Here is a 15,642-nt window from a genome sequence, read left to right as displayed (position 1 = left end):
AGGAGCTGCAGGTCTTGGAGGTGTGGTTGGAGATGCTGTGGCACATCCGTGAGGCTGAGAGTTACGTGGATAGAATGTTCAGAGGTGGTCACACTATAGCTCAAGAGACTTCAGGAAAGAAGGGAATGGGTGACTAGCAGACAATCCAGAAAGAGCAGGCAGGTACTGCAGGAGGCCCCTGGAGTCCCACTCACTAAGCAGTTTGGAAGGATGAAGATGCTAATACCTCACAGTGAATTCAAAGCCAATTTTCTGGCACCACAAGCAGCTTGACTGCATTGCAGGGGGGGGGTGTGTGAAGAGCAATACTAATAGGGAATTCTCCAGTCAGGGGAGCAGACACACACTTCTCCAACCGAACACATGACTCCAGGCTGGTGTGTTGCCTCTTTAGCACCAGGGTCAGGGATGTCACTGAATGGCTTCAAGGCACCCTGAAAGAACAGCGTGATGAATTAGAGGTTGAGGTACATGTTGGTACTAATGATATGGACAAAATGAGGAACCAAGTATTGCATCAACAGAGCAGGCTTTCAGTTTCTTGGGTTATTTGGGCATCTTCAGGGACAGAGGTGGCCTGTACACAAGGGGCAGGTTGTACCTGAATGGGAGAAGAACTGATATCCTTACAGGGAGGTTTGCTGGTGCTTCTCAGGAGGGTTTAAACTAGAGCAGCAGGGGTCTGGGAATCAGAGCAGCTGGTCAGCAAATGGAAGGATTGGAGGAAAGTTAGATGTTATGACCCATAAATGTAAAAGGATGGACAGGCAGGGACAGGTTAATGAACATGATGGGGCTGAAGGTCTGTGGTGTGTTTATTTCAATGCTAGTAGTATTATGGGCAAGGCAGATGAGCTTAGTCCCATGTGCTGATTCAGGCTCTACAATGTTGGGGCCTTTACAGAGACGTGGTTGAGAGGGGAACAGGATTTTGATGTTTTAGATGAGGTAGAGAGGGAGGTAAAAGAAGTGAAGGAGCTGCATCACTAATCAGGGAGAATGTCACAGCTGCACTCAGAGAAGACATACTGGAGGGTTCATCCATTAAGATAATCTGGGTAGAGTTCAAAAATAAGAATGGTGCAATCACTCTGATGGGATAATACTACAGGGCCCCCAGCTGCCACCAGGCATTGAGGAACACCATAGGCAGTTTACGCAAACATGCAAAAACAACAGAGTTGCTAGAATGGTGACTTTAACTTCCCCAATAATGCCTGGGCCTCGAGTGCAACAGGTTTAGACTGGGCAGAATTTGTCAAGCACACACAAGACAGTTTCTTGAAACAAAAGATGGATAGTACAACTACAGGAGTGGCCATACTGGACCTTGCATTAGCTAATGGGCCTGGCCAAATGACTGACCTTAAAGTGGGACAGCATTTTGGAAACAGTGATCACAACTCCATAAATCTTAAGATAGTAATGAATAAGAATAAATCAGGACTTTGTGGGAAGAAATTAAATTGGGGGAGGGCAAATTACATTACTATTAGGCAGTAACTAGGAAGAGTTCAGTGGAAGTAGCTGTCATCAGTCAAGTCTACATTTAACATGCGGGAATTATTTAAAGGCCTTCTAATCAGGCCCAGCATGTTGTAGGAAGGAGGAAGGACAAGGAATAGTGGGGTATGGGAGCCTTGAATGATAAGGGAAGTTGTGAATTTAGTCAAAAACAAAAAAGAAGTAAATGTAAGGTTTAGAAAGTTAAAATTGGACAAGGCCCATGAGGAATATAAAGAAAGCAGGAAAGAACTCAAGCAGGAAATTAGGAGAGCAAGGAGGGGCCATTAAATGTCCTTGGCAAGTAGGGTTAGAGAGAATCCCAAAGCATTTTACACACACATTAAAAGCAACAGCATCACTTGGGAGAGGACAGGGCTATTCAAGGATAAAGGTGGGAACTTGTGCTTGGAGGCAAAAGGAAATGCACGAGATCCAAAATGAGTACTTCACATTAGTATTCACCAAGAACAAGTATATGGAAGACAGTGAAATTAGTGTGAGGATTGCTAAGGCATTTTCTGGTCAAGAAATAAGTGGTGTTGAGTCTCTTGAAGAGCTTTAAGATGGATAAGTCCCCAGGGCCCAATGGTATCTATTCCAAGTTGTTGAGAGAGGCAAGAGAGTTGGGGCCTTGACCACGATCTTTGTATCCTTGTTAGCCACTGCAGAGGTCCTAGAGGACTGGCAAGTAGCTGATCAACATCATTGTTCGTCTGTTCAAGAAGAGAAATAGGAATAATCCCAGAAACTACAGGCCGGTGAGTCTCACATCAGTGGTCGAGAAGCTATTAGAGAGGATTCTTAAGATAGAATTTCCATGTCTTTCAAAAAGCACGGCCTAATTCGGAACAGTCAGCATGATTGTGCAGGGCATATCATGTCTTACAAACTTGATTGATTTTTTATGAGGTTGTGATGAGGGTGATTGATGAGGGTAGAGCAGTGGGTGTTGTTAACATGGATTTTAGTAAGGCTTTTGACAAGGTCTCTCATGGTAGGTTCATTGAGAAGATTAAGATACGTGGGATCCACATTAACTTGGCCATTTGCCTTGCCCATAGAAAGCAGAGGGTAGTGGTGGGAGGGTGTTGATCTGGCTGGACGTACATGACTAGTGGTGTTCCACAGCAATCCGTACTGGGACCTCTTGTTTGTGATTTTATATAAATTACTTTGATGAAACCATAGGTGAGTAGCTTATTAAGTTTGCTGACAACACCAAGATTGGGGGAATTGTGGATAGTGTAGATGGTTGTCAAAGGATACAGTGGGATATAGATCAGTTACAGATATGGGCAGAGAAATGGCAGATGGCGTTTAATCCGGGCAAGTGTGAGGTGTTACACTTTGGGAAATCAATGTTAAATTAAAGTATACAGTTAATGGCAGGACCCTGCACAGAGGGATCTTGAAGTCTTAGTCCATAGCTCCCTCAAAGTGACCACACAAGCAGATAGGGTGGTAATGAAGCCATGTGGGATTCATGCCTTTATTGGTCAGGGCCTGAAGTACAAGAGTAAGAATGTCACGTTTCAGCTTAATAAAACTTTAGTTAGGCCACATTTAGAGTACTGCACTCGATTCTGGTTGCCTCATTACAGGAAGGATGTGGAGGCTTTTGAGAAGATGCAGAAGAGGTTTACTAGTATGCTGCCTGGATTAACAGGGTGTAGAGCTGGATGAACACAGCAGGCCAAGCAGCATCAGAGGAGCAGGAAGGCTGACGTTTCAGGCCTTGACCCTTCTTCAGAAAGGGTCTAGGCCTGAAACGTCAGCCTTCCTGCTCCTCGGATGCTGCTTGGCCTGCTGTGTTCATCCAGCTCTACACCTTGTTATCTCAGATTCTCCAGCATCTGCAGTTCCTACTATCTTTGCTGCCTGGATCAGATGGTATGAGCTACAAGGAGAGGCTGGAAAACACGGGTTGTTTTCTTTGGAGTGACAGAGGCTGTGGGGAGACCTGACACAAGTATAAAATTATGAGAAGCACACACTGCATTGACAGTCACTATCTTTAACCCCCCAGAGTTGAAATGCCCAATACAAGAGGGCATGCATTTAAAGTGGATAGGCAAAGTTCTAAAGACATTTCAGGGGCAAGTATATTTTTTAACATACAGACTGGTAGGTACCTGGAACGTCCTGCCTGGGGTAGTGGTGAAGACAGATACGATAGGGGTGTTTAAGAGTAATTTAAGCAGGTTCACAAATAATCCAGGAAGGGAGGAATATAGGCTGCGGGCAGATAGAAGAGATTAGTTTAATTTAGCATTGTGGTTGGCACAACATTGTGGGCCAAAGGGCCTGTTCCTGTGCTGTACTGTTCTATGTTTTAACTGTTATATCATTGCTCATAGGTATTCAATGTCCTCACCATCACTGAATCACCCAGCTATCAACAATCTGACACGTTATCACTGCTGAGAAACTGAACAGGACTATTCATACGAATACCGAGGCTAAAAAGAAAAGTCACAGGCTAGGCATCCTACAGCAAGTAACTTGACTTGTGACTTCCGAGAGCTTATTCATAATTTACAAGGCACAAGTCAGAAGCACAGTAATTGAATATCCTCCACTTGCCTGGATGGGTAAAGCAACATTGTAAAGGTTTAATACCAAGGATAAGCATCCCACTTGAATGCTACCCCTTTCACCACTTTCAACACTGATATATAGTAGACACATTATGTACTATCCACAAGATGCACTGCAGTAATTCACCCAGGCTTCCACAATAGCATAACTTCTACCATGTAGAAGGACATGACGAGAGATGCAGGGTAACACCAGATGCAATGTACTCCTCGAAGCCACGTACAATCTTAAATGTGATTTTTTGCTGTTCTTTCACTGTAGGCAGTTCAACATTCTGGAACACCTTTCTAACAGTAATTCAAAGCAACAGCTCACCACCACCTTCACCATGCAATTGCAGATAGGCAATAAATACTGGCTTAGCCAACAATATTCCCATCCTGTGAACAAAGAAGAAAAAATAGCACTTCTGATCTTAGATGCTGTACTCAAAGATTTTCCTATGTTTTGCAGGGATAACAGAAGAATCACACCCTTTCCACTTGGAAGGGAAGATTCCTGGTTTTTCTACAGATTCATAAAAGTGAATCTCATTGTTGATGGTTTTAATAAGAGTTCCCACTTTAATCACAATTTTACTGAAGGATTCTCACTCAATGTTTTAAATAAATATTCCTGTATGTATCATAGCTCTTGGGAAGGATCGTACACGTTTTCCATGGACAGAACAACATATCCAAAGCATTCTGTCCCCATTACATCAGCTGTGTTTAGGCTTTTAATTTGTCAATATCGATGCTTTAATTTCTGGCATTGCAACATCCCTGGGACTGAGACCTTGGATCAATATTTCTTCCCTGGCCCTTCAATTCAGTTTCTATAGCCATGCCTTTTGATGCCCACTCACTGTGGCGCTGATATTCTGTCTGAACTTTATGCAATTTTTGGTTTACTTCTTTCATCTAAATTCTGATTTGTACACTGTTTTAAAGTTTCCTCTGCTCCACCAGAAATAGTAAGCTTTATTCACAGAGTCTCCCAATATTGGATCTCACCACTGAATCGGTCTTGGCACCATTTCCACAGACTATCAGCCTGTATGTGCTCAGAATTACTTATACTATTTCAACAACATGTGTGCAATACGAGAATTAGCACTATCTCTTACCAGGACTGAAACAGTTTTATCATTTCATACAGCATTCTTCTTTGAGAAGGATTGCCAAGATAGTTTTTTTTCTGTGAGTTTTTTAAACCATTAAGCACTGCTGCTGACTGTGCTCTATAAGCAGGCAACGTCAAGCCAAATCTGGACACCACATCACTGTACACTATGTTCCTTGAACAGTCAAATCAAATACACACTATCTACCATGGTGTGGGAGCAATACAGATCTTTGCTGTTTGAGCTGCTGCTCACGAAGAAGGTTGCTGCCACTGTCTGGAGTGCAGGAGACTACAGGACCTGCTTGATCTAATGTGGTACAGGTAAAACACTTCCTGGTATAAACTAGCTTATTGTTTGCTTGCAAGTAACCACACGATAGAGGCTGTTAGAGAAACTCTCAGGATCACCTGATATTAAGTCTTGCTGTTTCACAATCTTGAGGTGTTCTATGCATAAGTCAATATGATATCACAGTTGGTGGTGTTTATGCCATTCCTCTGTCAACTGTCACAGAACAATATACAACACTTTCTATTCTGCCAGCAGACGATTCAAAGCAGCAGCTGGGAGCAGCTCTGGTAATAAATGGAAAGCCAAAAGCATTCATATTGAAAACTCAAAACAACATCAGAGGCCATGCCAACGCAGAAAGAGAACTTTCAGCAGGTGCATATGGATGTGACAATTTTCCTACATTCTTCAATGGGGAAGGCCCATAAAAGATGGTGTTCATTATTGACTGAAAACCATCTCCAAGCAAAAGTTGTGTACAGTATCAGAAGACTCTTACAGGTTATTCGCAAGATTTCAGAGACATGATTTAAGTCTGAGATAAAATCCAGAAAGAGAAATAGTGTTCACAAATATCGGATTTCATCTGTTGCCACAAGAAACACAAAGTAGAACAATCAGGTGTGAAGATCCATATGTTTATATAACACTTCTAAAATTAGATATGAGACCAGAAACTATGAAAATGATACGATGTTTTCTTAGGAGATACAGAGATGGGCTAATCAGATACAGAAAACAACCGGTAATGTGCAGTACTGATCAATCAGCAAAAGCATCACATTAGAAAATGGTGTTTTGTTGACCGGATTCTTAGAGCTTTGCATCAAAGAAACAATGTACACATGATGATGGTCCACATGATATAAGGAGGCTATATGTGAATGATAAAGTTTAAACTCAGAGACAGATCAGCTGTGATAACATTTACAAAGACACTAAGAGAATAGTGTCTATATGCAGTACGTGCCTGAAGTATAGAAATACATACCAGAAAGAGATGATAGCTGCTGAAGTATCACTCAAACCATAACATACCATGGGAGCTGTTTTATTAACACAATTAAAACTAGGATCTTAGATTATTTTAAAGTTCCTTTTTTATCATAAAATGTGTTAGGTCTCAGAGATCCAACAGGAATAGAATCAATTCATTCCGAGAGAGTTTAAAACATTAGCTGAACAGTATGAATTAAATAACAATATTAATGAATAGGATTGAGTGTTATAGGCAGACACATCCAACAGTCAATTGTGAAATGCTAAGAGACAAAGGCCCAAACCTTCCCTTATTGTGACTCAAAGTTATACTTCAAGTCCATTGTAAAATCGCCTCCAGTTACTTAATTGGCAGAAAATGGAAGATTTTTTTTGCTAAGCAAATTATACCTTCTACATGACCAAGAAACAACAGCTCTGTTGTGGTATTTCAATAATAATCGAATACTATTTTAATAATAATAACTTTCAAATAATGTGACATTGTTTTTTTAAAAACTCCATCAAAGAAACATTACTGTTCTAATCATCAAATTGTTTGATATTACATCTACCTAAAGGAAGATCACAACTGGCTTGTAAAGTATTAACTTTGATTATACAAATCTGTTAAAGCAGTTTTCTTGAGCACATTATTTTACATTACTCAACGGGTGGATGCTGGGTCTCCCAACTTGTGAACTTGGCATTCACTGTTCTCAATGTTGAGGCACTCTGTTCCGACAATGACGTACACGTTGCTCATGAATGTAAGCCTTATACTTGATGTTACTTTGTTGCACTAATTAATTGTTGGATGACCTTGTCGTTAGTGATGTTGCTGCTCTTATTAATGACTTTCTTTTTTGCTTTAACAGCTCAGATGTAGGTAAATTATCGACTCCTCTTATCTGTTTTCAGTTGTGACTCTCAATGATGTAAGAATTTGGAGTCTGTTTTATCAACAATATTCATTGAGTTCCTGCCAATTAAGAATTGGATCCTGCATTTGACATGCTTCCTGAAGCGTTGGCAGAGGAAGAAAGTCGAGTACAAGGTCTAACATATTTTGAACGTACAGCATCTGGTCCAAGCTCTGGCACAAACACTATTGAATGTATAGATTTGCACTGGTAGCATTGCTAATTTTCTGCGTCACTCTTCCCATTTGTTGTATATCATATCTACTAAAAAGCTAACGCACTCTCATCAATACACCATGCAAGTTCTTCATGCTCTTTCAACTAGAAAAGCACAACCGCAACTCAGAGTTACACATAAAAAATGTGCATACCACCAAAACAAAACAGCAACTTCAGAACTGTAGAATGCCAAAACAATTCTTTGTCTTAATAAATTTATTGGCTTCTTTCAGATTTTGTGTAATTTGCAAAGAATTGTTCAAGAATGAAAATAATGCTTTTGGGCACAGTGTCTCAACTTGTGGCCTACGAGAGACATTGCTCTGCAAGTAATCAGCATGAAAATTTGGTACAAGCTTATTTCCCCAATCGTAGAGATGGTCTCACCAGGCCACCTGTGCTGCTAGAAGCCCAGGCACTAAAGAGACTGAGCAGCTCATGCTCACATGGTGCCAATGGCATTCTCTTCTCAAAAGAAGTTTGTCCCCTCTTATTCTTAAAGGGAAACTGTACTTAATCATAAGAGTCAGCAACTGCAATTCTAAAAAAGTGAAACTGAAGACCAGGGGGGAAGAGTGAAAGAGGGCTCCTAATTTCCCTAATGTAGTGAAAGTCTTAATTACGGAGATGTACAGAAAGAAAGAGATTATAGTTCCACAGGGGTGCAAAAGTCCTCAGAAACATGGCTCAGAAGGGAGTGGGAGCTGGTGGGATGTTAAATTCTAGAATATGGTCATAAGGGTCAGATAGCTATGCCACAACAAGCCAATGGTCTTACATGCATCTTCATATGACATCTCAACTTTCCATGCACTTGATGCATATTAACTCTATCACTAACCCACCGTCATTGGACTACGACACACCCAACATCCAAATACATTACTTCAACTTCTCATTCTGATTATGCCACCCTCAGTCAGCTCTCACTGCTGTCACCTATTTTGAGCAATTCAAATATGGCAGGCCTGAAATTCTGTCTTCTCACTTAAAAAAACAAAGTGAAGCACAACTAAAAAAAGAGTTTACATCTACTGTGCCTTACAGAGGAGTGGTCTCAGCACCATGAATCGCTTCCATCAAGAATCTGTAACATCTGGCATCATTGAAAACATTTAAAATCAAACCATGTTCCTTCTGAACTGGGTCAAAATTTTGGAACAGCGTCATGTGTACCTGTACAAAATGAACTGCTGTGGTCTGGGAGGCAGCTCACCACACCTCCTCAAGGGCAGTTAGGGATGGGCAATAATGTTGGCCTAGTCAGCAAACCCCAGCTGTCTGAATCAATTAAAAATAACTAAGCAACCGTCACCCTGCAATTTAGCAGGATAAGCAAGTTTGCAGATAGTGTGACTATCGTTCTTCTGCTTCCATTCCACTTAACTTCTCTTACATCTAACATCCTGCTTTCAATTTCTACTTTCAGACGCCCAAAAGCTGTCCCTGCCCAGTCACACCACAGCCAAAAACAGACAGCATCAGCACAGCGCTCAAATTACACACCTTACACCACCCATTCTCAGCAAGGGTCACTGGACCCAAAATATTAACTCTGATTTCTCTTCACAGAGGCTGCCAAACCTGCTGAGCTTTACCAGCAACTTCTGTTTTTGGTCCCACTACCTTATCTGACACTGGCAGGCATCAGCTCAGATAATGGAACTGCGTGCATACCTAAGGTGCAGGTAGAATTTGCATGAGCATGAGCGTCAACAACACAAGTGGTCTGCAGCCAGACAGAAGGACAAGATAGTATATGTGCAATATAACTGGAGGCAAGATCATGAGTGATTTCAGCATTTTTAAACATATTTAAATCACATCTGTGCTCTCATTTTATTGTGCATCACTAAAATATGCAGAAAGCTAAGCAAACTGAACAGCCTGCTAAAATATATGGAATTTTAGTGTACAAACTTCTTATGATTCTCTGCTAACTGGTTAAATTAATTAAAATGTTAGCTGCAGCCAATCTGACCCAGCAGCAGATGTTTAGCAAAAAAAACAAATTGCTGACAAAGCTCAAATCTGGCAGCGTCTGGGAGATAAAAAGGACACTTAATATCTGCTGATGAAGAACAGTTACCAGAGTCAAAACAAGAACATTGCTTTCTTCCAGAGATGCTGCCAGGCCTGTTGAATTTCACCAGCAGTTTGTGCTTATTTTTCAGATCTCTAGTACTCAGTTCTTTGCTTAATTTAGCAGTGAATTTGATATGCTGTGTTGGATATCTCCCACCTCCATTATTTCTACCATGTAAGGAGAGGGTGCAAGTTTGATTTCTCAGCAATCTTACTCTGGATTAGATTCACAGGGAGTTTCTTCCAACGATTATTAACGGATTTTTGTTTCTTCTTTTTACAATTCTATAAACTATGTTTTCTGTCCCTAGCATCACAGTTTATACATTTATGATTTATTCACCTCTGTTGCTACAATCACAAATTAATTCATCATGTGGGTCTGAACTAAGAAAATATTCCTGTTTTGACTATATCAGTGGGGAAGATCAAAAAGTAAAGAAAGTTAGAAATCAGTGGCTACAGGTCATTTTTGTATGGGCACATAACATTCCTAATTAATTCAAAATAGTGATTTAGTGGCAAACAGAAAATATATTTTTTTCTTTAGTCTTTAGCCAATCTGGTTCAGATACGATGGACCAGAGACTTTGTTTGGCCTATCACCTGTGAAAGCATCGCTGTTTCTAGGGTGCAGTTCCACTGTCACCTGGGAAATTCCTGCACATAAGTAACTCAGCAAACAATTTTTACTGATGGCTGTATAACAATTAGCCACACACTATCCTGAATCAAAATGCATACATTGGCAGGACTCATTGGTCAGTAATTAAGAACAGAATCCTGACCTATTTTTCTTCTTCTGTAAATCGGCAGCACAGAGACCAACATAAATAAAAATCAAACCATTTGGTTTGTATAGCATAGTCTGTATTAGCCAGCTATTAGATTTTATCGTGTAAATTATGAATATTATTAACTGCGAGTAGAGCTCCCTTACCAGAACATATGCATTTGAAGCTTTCATGCCATGTCCCTTCTATCTTTGTTCAGCAAACATACATACACCAGACATCCCTAATTACATAATGACAATGTTTGCTGTGGTACCAAATCACAAACAAGGGAGTTCCCAGTTTCAAATGCCAATTCCTCTGTCCATTTTGCTCAATGCTGTAAGAAAAAGTGGTGTCCATAGAAGTGGCAGTTGATTTTATAGTCTTTTCCGGAGTCTGAAAAAGATGAAAATAATTTCTTTCTAATCACTAATGTAGTGACCCAAACTGGACATTGAGTGTGTGGATGTCTTTAATCAAGTTACATTGTAATGCTTTATCCCTTCCCTAAAGTAAAACAATCCAGGTTTACAACAACACAGCCACTCAAGGAATTGGTAGGGTATATGGGACAGGTAAAGGTTTTATGGACTATTTGAATCCAGACAGTCAATCATTTGAATAGGGACAATGATAATAAGGGAAAAACTTGAAGGAAAAGGAAAGTACTTGAAGCATAAAGATAATATTTAACTATCAGAATCAGGTGAATTTCCACAAATAATAGAGTCTGGTTCAAAACAGCACATAGCTGTTACATGCCACAAAAAATTACTATATTTAGGTCACTACTTAATATCTTAAGCTTAGCACTTAAAGATTGTCTGCATAGACTCAGTACTCAAAACATTAGTAATCGAAAATGATTAATAGTTATTCCCAACCAAAATATTGAGATCAGTCAAATTCTGGATTAATAAGACTCATCAGATGTAAATTTGTACAAGCCTAAGATCATACACACTTAACCAGCAATCCGACCAATACACTGTAGTGTAACCAGTAAGGATTTACATCATCATCAAAATCATCAAAGAATTCCTGCAGTGGAAACAGGCCCTTCGGCCCAACAAGTGCACACCAATCCTCAGAGAATCCCACCCGGGCCCATTCTCCAAACCTACCTAATTCACACATCCCTGAACACTTTGGACAAATTTAGCATGGTCAATCCACCCAGCCTGCACATCTTTAGACTGGGGGAGGAAACTGGGGCATGTGGAGGAAACCCATGCAGACACAGGCACAATGTGCAAACTCCACACAGGCAGTTGCCCAACGGGGAACTGAACACAGGCCCCAAGTGCTGTGAGGCAGCAATGCTAACCAATGAGCCACTGTGCCACCCATCTTAAGAGAGAGTTTGTAGCCAATCTTTGCTTTCAGTTGCTCAAAAACTGAACAATTATTCAACTGGTTAGACAGAATGAAATAAAGAATAGCATCAAATGTACTGGTCCTTTTTCATGAATTTGTTTCCAGAAAATAATTGAGCAAGATAATTATCTTGGGTTAAACACAAAGCTGAATCACTGTGTACTCTACCGTAGAGGAAAAATCATAATACTTTAAAATAAGTGAAAATATTTGTTTTGTATGTTACTGAAGAGAATTTTGTTAATTTACCTGTGTCTAGTTAAATCCCAGATTCTGTATAATACCATATGTTGTTACAGCTGGATGTCTTGAATGAAGTTGTCAGAGCCCAATGAAAATATCACACATAAAAGCATAGAACTAAAAAGATTTTAGTCCACTAAACTAACCTCAAAGTTAAACGTCTCTCAACTGCAGGATAAAATAATGAAACAATGATATATCCAATTTCAAAACTAATGTCTAGGAACAGTCTAAAATCAATATAATCTTAACTGTGAAATTCTATTTACGCAGTCTACTGTCTGCAAAGCATGTTTGTGGCCTTCCTTCTGAGCTACTGTCTTGTCTTGTGGTCAGGCAGCAATCAGTTGTCAACAGGTGCATTTCTACCTTCAGAAGGGCAGAGCAACATCATTGCTCCAAAGGCAGGGGTAATGACTCATTTGTAGTTGCCAACATTCCAGCTCCATTTCGGACGACAACAACAGTGTATTGCAAAGGTCACCTAAATCAATAGGTTTCCACGTTGTCCTCAGGAAGTTGACTTGAAACCAATTTAGGGAACATCTAAAGTAGTGCTCTTTTTGCTTGAAGTTTATTTAAGTCATAATTACCTGAGACACAAATCAACAATGTCTGAAAACATAACTAAAGATCAAGAGCTTCATACTTAAATAGCTTTTTATTCTTTCATGGGATTTGGGCAGCACTGACATAGCCAGCCATTTGGTGTACACACCTAATTGCACGCAAGAAGCTGCCTTCATAAACTGCTACTGCCCATCTGACATAGATATACCCAAGGTGCTGCTAAAAAGAAAGTTTTAGGATCTTATCTCTCAACAGTGAAGGAATGACAACACAGTTCCAAGTCAGGATGATGCGCGGCTTGGAGGGAAGTTGCACATGCTTAAAATGTCTATTACATGCAGTTCCTGGGCAACTAATGCCACATTGTAGTGGGGAGAAAAAAACTTTTAAAAAATAAGCTGGGACATAGATGACGGCAAGACTTTAAATGCCTTTGCTACCTAATGGGGACGCAAGTGTAAATTAAATTTCAAGGAATAGGCAGAAAACACCACATCGTCAGACAACATAGTACAAGTAACCATCAATTTTCAATTGATCAAGGAATGAGGAAAGCATATCTATGAACATTTCAGGTTTGTCACTGCTACTTTCCCATTAAGATGGTATGATGAACAGTCTAAACAGTTGACCTTAATGCCATCATGTAAACTGACTTGAAGTGGGTGCCTGTAACACTATGTATTAGGTTCAAAAACACTTTTCCGTTCCACTTCTATCTACATTCAGACTTAGTCAACAGATGTTTGTTCAATGTCTTATTCAACAGTCTTCAAAATAAAAATGCTTCCAAAATGCTGGCAATCCAAAAAGATGTGTGGCAATCCACACATTCTACATCCCAATCGATCGCTGATACCCAGAAGAAGACACTATCATCTTGCCTGAGAAGGGAGCAGCAGAGGAAGAGGAGGGACGCAGGTAGGAAGACGTCATCTCAATTGCAGGATGTTCCAAAGGCCACTTCACAAAAGGATGACGTCATCCCTTACTATACCTGGAAAACATGAAGGGACACATCAGCCACATGTGTCAGGAGTGGACCCCCTCAACCCTCTACCCATCCTTTAAGCTGCATATAACTCATGTTATACCTACTCCGTGAGCATTTGCTCAAAATTGAAACCCAAAATAAGAAGTGTCCTATCACACTGACATCCCTAATTAAATACAAAAATGTGTATATATTCAATTTCATAAAGTCCAACATGGGATAGGCAGATAATAACAACTTTGACCAGAGGAGCAACACCCAAATAGTTTCCCCCTTAGCCTCTGCTCAGTTACTGAAATCCATGCAACACGGTTCTGAGATGCATACAAAAGAGGAAGGGCCTGTCACAATGATATGGAATGTGGAAAATTGATCTTTGCATTCCATTGCACAATTCAATACCTGGCATTTTCATGAACTTAAATTGTTTATAAAATAGACCAAGAAGCAAGCTTAAAATGGCCACAGGGGATGACCCAACACACACACAGGTTGGCCAGGTTTCTGGAAATGCACATAGATCAAAGTAATGGCAGTTGAAGTTGAAATAAACATTGCCTACGCACCTGCCAAAAAAGTAATAAAGCCAGCTGTCAGAGCCCATGAAAACATGAAAGGGCCTTATCTCTTAGTTGATACGCACCATTGACAACCTTCACATATTTAGAGATGAAACATTACATACAATTCTCAAGCTACGATGCACGGCCTCAACAGATATAATAAGCTTATATTTCAAGGAGTTCATGGGCAGGCTAGGAAGAGACGAAATTACAGATACCTAACTGAATAACAGCCTGAAAAAGTTTCTCTCTGTCGAAAAGCATGGTGTCCAGTTCAAGAGCACTGACTGGAAGCAAGTACCAAGAATCACCAACTTAAAAAGATAATATTTTCCATTGCGGATGATCCAAGAAACCAATAAGCCAACTCCAGTCTCAAGTTAAAACCTTTAGTTTCAAGGATACCAAAAGACTAAAACGTGTATATTCTTTAATCTTTCTTTGGATTGCATGCTATCCTCTTGCTTCGTGCTTGGGAATGCACATGTGGATGTGGCCAAGACAGTGCAAGAGACCATGTCCTTGCATGAAAGCTGTAAGCATGGCCGTGCATCTTTATACCCTTTGGCATTAAAAGGTAATAAAATTTATTTAACGCCAAGAAAACATTGTGATTAAGACCATAAGGTGTAGGAGAAGTGAACCATCGAGTCTACTCGGTCATTCAATATGGATAATCTGATAGTCCTCAATTTCTTGAAATCGTTTGCAGCAAAAAAAGTTAGCCACATTACCTCAATGTATCTAAAAATGTGAATCTGAAAATATAAAAAGTTCATTCTTTTCTATGAACATGATGCGATTTATGCAAAACATATATGCTCTCAAACATGTGTGTAAAAAAAACCTTCTCCACTCCTGCCGCATACGCTCCCACTACCCCATTTTCAATCAAGCATCCCTCATTGACACAGTTCTACAATTTTAAAAGCTTTTACCACTCACGAATTTGTAGCATGTGGACTCTAAAAGTCGAGATCTAAATGTTGTCAAAAAATTAAAGACAGTCCCCAAAGATGGTGACAGGGATCAATTTCAAACTTTTGAGGCCACATTTCAGCAGTTAATAAATGAGACTATATAAAAAAAAAGGGGTTACAGGTCATAGCCAAACTCAAATTTGACCGAACATCACCAGCACACTTCACAAGGCCAACAAAGGTTTTTCAAAATAATTTGGAGTGCTGAAAACAGCAAGCTATTTGTCACATATAAGCAAGATCATAGGCTGGGCTGAACCGCAAAACCTGTAACTGGTTATAAGATGTTCCAAGACTAGTAAGGTGGATGACACTACCATGAAAAAGACTCTCTACTATTATTCTTATCAATTGGGAACTAACGTGAGAACAAACGTTTAACCCGTGTTTATAGACAAGGTATTCAACATAGAGAAGAATGTTCGTATCAA

The 15,642-nt window shown here is 40.0% G+C and overlaps 1 protein-coding gene across 6 annotated transcripts in view; it reads right to left on the bottom strand.

Annotated features, from left to right (window-relative positions):
* LOC125453247 (neutral amino acid uniporter 4-like) overlaps positions 1 to 15,642 on the bottom strand; it is a 223,857-nt gene that overhangs the window by 90,214 nt on the left and 118,001 nt on the right. The window contains exon 11 of one of the 6 annotated variants that reach the window (XM_059646548.1): positions 11,947 to 13,671. The exons of the other annotated variants lie outside the window; for them this stretch is intronic. Within the exon in view, the coding sequence (XP_059502531.1) occupies positions 13,656 to 13,671 (16 nt within the window). The 3' untranslated portion in view covers positions 11,947 to 13,655. Of the gene's footprint in view, positions 1 to 11,946; positions 13,672 to 15,642 lie in introns of those variants that run through there. 6 annotated transcript variants of the gene reach the window in all.

Source organism: Stegostoma tigrinum, chromosome 6 (genome assembly GCF_030684315.1).
Source record: "Stegostoma tigrinum isolate sSteTig4 chromosome 6, sSteTig4.hap1, whole genome shotgun sequence".
NCBI classification, from domain to species: Eukaryota; Metazoa; Chordata; class Chondrichthyes; order Orectolobiformes; family Stegostomatidae; genus Stegostoma; species Stegostoma tigrinum.
Note: the sequence above shows the minus strand (reverse complement) of the source record. Positions and strands in the feature narration are given on the sequence as shown.